The sequence below is a fragment of the Martes martes genome, assembly GCF_963455335.1.
Source record: "Martes martes genome assembly, chromosome: 4".
NCBI lineage: Eukaryota > Metazoa > Chordata > Mammalia > Carnivora > Mustelidae > Martes > Martes martes.
In genome coordinates this window covers 186,952,226-186,961,050 of record NC_137891.1, presented here as the reverse complement: position 1 = coordinate 186,961,050, position 8,825 = coordinate 186,952,226, and the positions used below count along the sequence as shown (strand labels likewise).

Genomic DNA, 8,825 nt, shown 5'->3' with positions numbered 1-8,825 from the left:
CTGGGATCATGACCTGAGCTGAAGGCACAGGCTTAACCCACTGAGCCACCCAGGCACCCTGTAGCCGGAATTCTAAGTAAACCGCAACCTCGGTCTAGACACCCCCCATACGCTGCCGGGCACCTCAACTGAACCAGGACATCCGTCTCAGGGCCAAAACTTCTGGAGAGCCTCAAAGCAGGAGGGTAGGGAGCACAGGGACTGGTTAAAGGAATTCCCGCCTTCCTGGGCAGCCCCCCGCCCCAAACAAACCAGTGCCAAGACGAGTGGAACTCAGGGGCTCTGGTTCTTGATCGGGTGCAGGTTACCGACACGTGCTCCGTCTGGGTACATGCATCAAGGCCCACAAGTACAACGCCCACTCTCTTTTCTTTCAGAGAAGAGCTAACCCCTCGTGCCACCCTCCAGCCCCACTAGTGGGGCTGGCTATAATCACCAACTAAACCAGGCCTACCCAGCACATTAGAATTTCCACAAGCACTCTGGGGGCCACATCCCCTCCTGTCCCCAAAGCTGGCGCCACAGGGCAGAGGACGCAGGACATTCTATCCGTCTCATAGCCCTGAGTTTTTTAAAAATACAAAGCTCTTACGAAGTGCACTCCGCCTGCTTTCTTCCTTGTAAAGGATAATTGTCTGGGGCAGCTGAAGCCGGCTTTGTCGCCCCCGTGAAATTCCCTACAGGCAGCTGTATGGAATGACCCAGCCACCTGTCTAAACCCAAAGGATTAGCTGCTCAGCTGAGACATTTACGGAAGGGGTGTGCGAAGTTGGGCGAGCCTAACTAGTTCTGGGAGGGAGTTCACCGGCCAGACTTTCATGGGCTGGGAGAGTGCAGCTCCCAAACACAGGGCTGATCTCAGGTCAGAAAGGGACCGATTCCAGCAGATTCCAGAAAAGGCTGAAACGCAGCAGCAGGCCAAGGGAGAGCTGAGCGTGTCCTCAGGCCGGGATTCCTCCACTTGTCAACCGGAGGTGGGGGGCACCAGAGTTCAGAGCTGGCTTTCTCCTGAATGTGCCGGGCTGGGCACAGCAGCGCTGATGGCCGGGCCCGGCCTCGGTTCACTGACTGATAACAGGCTTCCGCGGGGCCCACTGCTCCCGGAGCTGGGTTCTTTCCTTATATAGCTGTCACAGACACCGCCCCTCCTCACCCCAGGAAGGAGGTAGCCCCTTATCTGAACTGGGATTTCTCTTTAATGAAAAATGTGGGAGATGCCCAGGACCGGAGCAGGCTGGGACCCGCCCAGCATGACTCGGCAGTGTTTTGGGGTTTGGGCCAAGTAACTGGAAGAAAACCTCTTAGCATGTGACCGTGTTTACAGTCGCTGGGCCGGGAGCAGCCTAAACACCATGTGACCCCCAGCGCACAGCCTAGGTGCAAGCCCGAGGGAACCTTGTCACTGGTGACAGGATGAGTGCGTCAGGGGGGCCATGTGGCTCAGCTGGGCGGGAGAAATCCCCAGGACCGGGAACGGATGTCTCAGGGAGCGCCAGCCCCTGCCTGTCTCTGGATTCCTTAGGGAGAAAAAGAAAGCACCCATTGTATGGGGTGAATGCCCCTGTATCCGCTAACCAAATGGGGGTGGGGGCACCTCCCGGGCAAGGAGGGGGCTCGTCCGTCATCTAGGCTGCCCCCCCACCAACAAAGAGCCCACAAGCAGCTGCTCGTCCCCGCTCACACAACGGTCTTCTAGGTCGAAAGCACCAGCTCTAGAAGTGTACCCACTGGCCTGCGGGGGGCAGAGAGGGGGTAGGGAAGGGGCCGCTCTCACTGCGGAGCGGTCCCGGGATTCATAGGTTCCTCCAGCAGAAAAACGCGCTCCCCCAGGGGCGCAGGAGGCTAACCCGGGGTCCTCCCGGCGGGCCCCCAGTGCCCTCACCCGTCACGTAGATGTCGTTGCCCAGCGCCACGATGCTGTAGCCCCCGCCCAGGTGGTCGGGGAACTCGGCCAGGTAGCGCCACTGGCCCGTCTGCGGGTTGTAGCAGTCGACGGTGACCAACTCGTCGCAGTCCTGGTCGCAGCCGCCCACGAGCACGAGGATCTCGGCGAGGCCGGTGGAGGGGCGCGGGCGCATGCGGGGGCAGGGCCCGCGGTCGTGGCGGTCGTAGCGCGCCGCCTGGAAGTCGCGCGCCTCGCGCAGCAGGCGCAGGCAGGGCGGGCAGCGCGCCACCAGCGGCTCGGCCTCGACGTGCGCCAGCAGGTAGAAGCGGCGCACGAAGGGCAGGCGCACGGCCTCCAGCAGCTGCGGCCAGTGCGCGGCGCGGCGCGGCGGGTCCGCGCGCACCCAGCGCAGCGCCAGCTGGTAGGCGGCCTCCTCCTTGGGGACGCACAGCCCGTCGTCGCGCAGGTAGCGCAGCAGGCGCGCCAGCGGCAGGCGCTCCAGCTGCTCCGGGCCCAGCTCGCCCACGTGGCGCAGGATGAAGCGCTGCGCCGCGCTCGCCAGCCCCGCGCAGCTGAAGGCCTCGGCGAAGTCCTGCATGTCCAGGCAGTTGGCCAGGTCGAGCTGCTGCTGCAGGAAGGCGCCGCACGCCTCCTTCACCGCCGGGAACTGCAGCAGGTCGGCGGCTCGCAGCAGCGGCTCGGCGTTGTCGCCGCTCACCGCCACGCGGCCCGTGTAGCTGAAGTCGAGCAGCAGCTGCAGCATGTCGGGCGGCACGCCGTGCAGGCGCACCCGCTCGGCGCGGCTCTCGCGCAGCTGCCCCGCGAACATGGCGCGGAAGTAGGGGCTGGCGGCCGCCAGCACGGCGCGGTGCGCGGGGAAGTCGCGCCCGCCCGCCGCCTCCAGCGTCACGTCCAGGAACTTGCGCTCCGCGCGGAGCTGACTCAGGCCGCGCAGCAGGCTCAGCGCGTGCGCGGGGTCCGAGAAGGGCAGCACGGCCAGGGGTGCCGGCCGCTCCATGGCGCCGTCGCTGGGGGCACTGGGGCGCGCCGCGGCCGTGGCCAGCGGGAGGAACGCCGCGCGCGCGGCGCCGCCGCTTTAAGTAGTGCCGGGCGGCGCGGCCTCGGGGGCGGGCCCCGGGGGGCGGGGCGTCGCTGACCGCCCCACCCCCCCGCGCCCCCGCCCACTTAACCCCTCCGGGCCCGGCACCGCCGCCGCCCGCCCCGCGCCCCGGCATGAGTCACCGCCCGCCCGCCCCGCGTCCGCGCCTTTTCGGGGCTACGGGCGGACCCCCGCCCGAGCCGGGCGCGCGGGACGACTAGAGTCCTCTCTCCGTCCGGGCTCGGGGGCTCTAGAGTCCGCCCGCGGCCCACCGGGCCCGGCTGCGGAGCGAAAGCCGGCGGGGGCAAGCTCCACGCCCGGAACCGAGCCACCCCTTTCGCGCCAGACTTCCCCACTGCGTCGGCCCCGAGCCCCTGGGCGGCTCGCTACAATGCCCTTTTCTTGTTTTGTTTTGAATTCCACCGGTTCCAAGGGTTGCTGGTTCGCCGTCTCGCTGGGCAGATTTCAGAGGACGGGATTTCTATGATTCAGGACCAAAGCTTGAACAAGTATAAGCTTTTTAGAGTTTTTTTCTTGGCGCATTTGTAAGTGACACGGGGCCAGCTGCCAGGAATCCGCTCCACTGTGTTCCTGCAGGAGTTTCAAACTTGACTAACACGGTCATTAACTTTCGTCAGGGCACAAGGCGCAGTTTTACTTGTCGATCCACAGAGACTCGGGCTCCAGAGCTGCCTTGAGAAGGGGCCAGGCCTGCTCAGGCTCGACCCAGGACCTCCTGGCCCCCTCTCCTGGAAATGGGAGGCGGAGGGTAGGGTGCGGTGGCAAGAATTCAGAAGAACCCACTAGGAGGCTGAACAAAAGGCTCAAGGACCAGAAAATTATAATAATACAAGTAATGTAAATAATTCCGGGGAAAACAGTTTTTCCTATTCCGGGAGAGGGGACAGGAGGGGCCCTGGGACAGTGCCTTTAGTTCAAGGTCAGACAGGGGACTGCCTTAAAAACCAGGGGTGTGGGCGTTCAGGAACGTCTCAGTCACTTGCGGGGTGACTGTGAAGAAAGGAATCTTCCTTATTTTGGTTCCAGGAGACACAATGCCAGCACTTTCAACGTAGCCATGGCTTTTTTTTAAATGTATGCTTTGCCCACTTTAGCCAAGACCCTTATTTCAACTCCAGTCCTTTTGTTTCTCTGAAGAAACCTGGGTTTTGGTTATTCAATAGCCCCCACCCAGGCCTCCATGGGCCTTGCCGACATTCCTGGGCGTCACCTCACCCACTCGCCCACGTGTGTCCCGGGGTGGGCCAGGCACACGGGGTGGGGGTGGGGGGCTTTGCTGTCATTTCTTGGTCCCAGCTAAGCCGGTGCAACCTTTGGAGAAGACATCTTGTTTTGATTCCGTCTCTGAAATGCAAACTACAGGCTTTCCCTTGTCCTCATGAACCTCATCATCTTGCCATGAGAATGTCTCTGGTCCACATTTCAGCATGGGAAGCGCGGGCCTGAGTGAGAAAACATTCAGGTACCCAGGCAGCTGCCTGTTGCCCATAGATGGACTGTTCACACAGCAGCATTCCTGGGCCCAGGAGCCCTGCCAATAGCTTACTTGCACAGGCTTTGTGACAAGAAAGTCTGAGTAGCCAGGAAGTGGGATGTTTGCGGGGGGAAAAGTACTCCAGTCCCTCTGGGTCAGAGCACGTCCACCTTGCAGAAAGCAAAGCTTTACTAAATCAAAAATGTTTCGGCAGTGAAGAACGGAGTCCAACTATTTCGTGTAACTATTTAAATAAATCAGCCTTACTGTGAAGGCTTGATGAATGATGATGATGCATATGTTTACTGAAATGGAAAGATATTCATGCTGTCCTGTCGAGCAAAAAATCTGATTACCCGCAGTGTGACCCAGTTTGTTGTCTACGAAACAATTGTGAAGGTAACATATTCTCCAGGTGGTTAGGTTTGTTTTGTACGGGCTTCTGTATTTTCTGTGTATTAAGGAAATAATAATACAAGTTTAAAATAAAATTAAAAGTTCAGTTTTTGAGAAAAAAGGTATATTAATATCCAGGACCTAAAAGGGGAGCATTTGAAGCCGTGGGTACATATCTAAGTCGACAAAGGAATGCGGTCAGAAAATAAAGAAACAGATTTAGACCCATCAGCTGTGTTTGGAAATTTGAAGAACCCACTAACCCAGGCATGCTATCTGTTCCTTTTTTCACTCATCATCCTTAAGAGTTCATGATGGGAATGTGAGAAATTCATTTACTGAAGTAGGACCATGTGATCGATACAGTCGGCAAACTCTTCAAATGTCATTCCACAGCCAGCCATGGTAGAAACACTAGTGTTTGGTAAGAAAGGTGTTAACTCTAGTCAATGACCCATGGTTTAGGGGGAAATGTTTGTATTTGAAGATTAAACTTCTGGGGAGAGGGTAGCTGGTGGGCTGGGGGTGGTACGGACAAAAAAAAGATTAAACTTTAAACCATAAAAGTTTTAAAAATTTACCTCTTCCACAATCAGGAAAGTGGTCTCTGCCTGAGTAACTTCTTTATGATAACGTAATTTAACGTGATTTAACAAATAATGGTACCATTTCATTTTAAACATTTAAACTCTGCAGTTTTGATCTTGGAATGCTAATTTTAGGCAGACAGGACAAGAGGGCACGGAGATCATTTTACAAAAGCCACTGTTCTCCTTGTCTCCCCACTCTGAGAACATTTAGGAACACGAACTTCAACACTGATACCATCAAAAAGAGATTGTGGCTCCTTTGCTATGGTACACCCTGATTCTTTCTGCTTCTGGAGCACCTAAAGTGTGGCTTGTGATGAATTTACTTTACGTAAAATTTCCTTTAAGGAACGCTACAGTATTCACTATATTTATTAAGTGCATTATTATATGTAAAGGAGACACTCTAGATCAAAACATTTCAACAGTATCTGGCATAGTGTTAGCTATTAATCTTTATGGTTTACCGGTATGAGCGGTAACACAGCAAATTCATTTGATCTCTGTGCATAAGTTATTTCCCTTGTTATACAAAGAGTTGACAGTACATGGCTTAATAATTGTTTATTAATGACTTAAAACTATTCACACACACATATATACATACACACACACACATCCATATATATATTCATACAGTGGTAAAGCTACTAAAAGTTGAAACAAGACTTCGGGAATTATCACTTCTTTTTCCTCTCCTGGGGACGGAAGGGAAAAAGTCAGGAAACTGCTGCTGGGAATGATTCATATGAGTTCCATAGTATTAAAGCTGAGCCACCAACAAGCATTTCTGGAAAAAACAAACCTTTGGTTATGTTCATGCCTGCACTCAAGCACTGAGTTATAATGGGAGGCAGAAATCTTTCCAGAATGTTCCCCAAATGAATGTAGTGTAGCTGGTGAGATTTAGAAAGGTGAAGCTATATTTGGTAACCCAATTAAAATAACTACATTCTCAAGTTACTTACTGGGAAACTATGGTATTCTTAGTATTTTAAAACTTGTCACAACCTGTGTGAACGTTGGTTTTTTCCTTCTTTTCCAAAGAACTATAATCATCAGATTTTTTTTTTTTTTTTTTAAAGCAGAAAACAAGGAATCACAGACTGAGAATCTGGCTACTATGGAGAATGCTCTTACATTAATCCTTGAATTCCAAATTTGCCTCTTGGAGCCCAGGTGTAGTACAGGACACCTGAGAAATAAACTAGGTAAACCAACTACATTCTCCCACGTGTACATATTATGCTATCGAATCTGGGTCAATTATTGGTATTCTAGTCCTTCCCTGAGTCTAGGGATAGAATGGTACACATAATGTCTAGATCTCCTCCAAATGGCTAAAATTTCTAAGGGGAAATCAAAGGAAGGAGGCCAAGAGGGTCCTCCATGAAAATACTGGAGTGGCGGGCAGGGAAACAAGCAGACTACATCAGGTAGTACTGGTCACATCTGTGTACTAAGAACTACTGTGTATGAATAACTTATTCGAGAAATATCTATTGTGGGATGCCTGGGTAGATCAGGTCATGATTCCAGGGTCCTGGGATGGAGCCCCACGTGGGGTTCTCTGCTCAGTGGGGAGCCTGCTTCTCCCCCTACTCTGCCTGTAGCTTCCCTTGCTTGTGCTGTCTCTTTCTCTGTCAAGTAAGTAAATAAAATCATAAAAAAAAGAAAACCTATTGAATACCTATTCTGAGCAAGAGTTATCACTGTTACGTGACACAACCCAGGTTTGGAATGTTCTTTCCTCAGTGTGACTGAGTGGTTCCATTCAATATAGAGCCCCGAAATCTAGGGTTTTGTCATCAAGTCCATTATTTTTTTTTAAAGATTTTATTTATTTGACAGAGAGAGAGAGAGAAATCACAAAGTAGGCAGAGAGGCAGGCGCGGGGGGGGGGGGGAGCAGGGTCCCTGCTGAGCAGGGAGCCCGATGTGGGGCTCAATCCCAGGACCCTGGAATCATGACCTGAGCCCAAGGCAGAGGCTTAACCCACTGAGCCACCCAGGCGCCCCCATCAAGTCCATTATTATAATGAACAAATTCTTTATTTCACTTTAATAATATTTACTATGTGAAAAATTACATCATAGTCAACAATGATAAGTAACAAAAAGTCCCTCTTATTTGTACTTCACCTCCAATCAATATTCTTTTTGGCATTTACACGTTAAAACTAACAATAGGATAATATCCTTCGTGGTGGCCCTTCTTATTCAGGCAAAACAAGCTGCTCCTGGTAATCCCGCCTGGGCAACGCCGACTGACCTCAGGACATTTGCTCTGGCCACGGTGATCAGGTAACATTCATTCGAAATGCGGCTAAATGACCTGAATGTGACCACTCTCTACGAAGCTGTTGGTGACATTCCCACAGGCCAAGTCCGATGTCTGTCTTCAATCTTACTAACTTTCTAGAGACCCTCAGTTTGTTTCCACACTGGGGAGCCCTCCAATCCGGGAAGGCACTGCTGAAACCACAGTAAACGACCATTTATGGAGAAAGGAACTAGATCAAACCCTTACGGTTTAGGAAACTGAGGCTCAGAAAAGTACTTCTGAGGCAAACCCAGTCCCTTCGCCAGCAGTTTCCTTCGGAATTATCTTAATCGAAACGGCAGCAGGCCGCCGGCGAGGGCTTCACTCCCTCAGGTTCTTCCAACCTTCCTTCTGATTTAGTAGGTCCGGGGGGTCAGTTTTCTGACTCGAATTTATAATTTTCCGTCCCTCCTCTTTAACGCGGCTCCTTTGTCTTCGGAGCTGCCCGACACGTACTGAATCACCCGCAGACTTTTCCTCCTGTCGAACGGTTCTCGGAGGTTCGGCCGCCGGGCCTGCTCCGGGGCTTCAGCGAAGCCGACCACCTCCCACCCCGCGTCCAGTCGTCGGCCTTCGGCGCGTGAACTTGGGAACTCCGCAGGCCCAGCGAGTGAACACCGCAAACTCCGTCAAACACCAGTAAAACCAGTCAGTACCGGATCCCTCAACCGCGCCTTCCCCTCACCCCACCGCTGTAACCCTGGGCGGAAAACACCGATAATCCAGTGAAAGTAAGAAAACAGGGTGGTCCCAAGGTCAGGCAGAGAGGAGGAAGGGGGGAAAGAGCGAAAGTAAGACTAGCATCTTCCAAACCCTGACAACCCCGGCACGCAGTTTTCAGCAACGCCGATCCTCGACACCCGCACGCGGATCCTACAGACACCGGGAGATCCTCGGTCCCGCCGTCCCAGGACCCCCGGGCCAGGAGGAGCCGGCCAGAATACCCCGGCCGCGGAAACAAGTTGGCCCCGCCGGGTCCGAGCCCAGGGGGCGGCCGCGACGTCAGCGCCCGTCGCCCCCGCCGCGGCGACCACGGCC

At 53.9% G+C, this 8,825-nt stretch overlaps 1 protein-coding gene across 1 annotated transcript in view; it reads right to left on the bottom strand.

The window, feature by feature from the left end:
- KLHL21 (kelch like family member 21) overlaps positions 1 to 2,935 on the bottom strand; it is a 12,933-nt gene extending 9,998 nt beyond the window's left edge. The window contains exon 1 of the mRNA XM_080800386.1: positions 1,883 to 2,935. Within this exon, the coding sequence (XP_080656512.1) occupies positions 1,883 to 2,903 (1,021 nt within the window). The 5' untranslated portion in view covers positions 2,904 to 2,935. The remainder of the gene's footprint in view (positions 1 to 1,882) is intronic.
- Between the last annotated feature and the right edge of the window lie 5,890 nt (positions 2,936 to 8,825).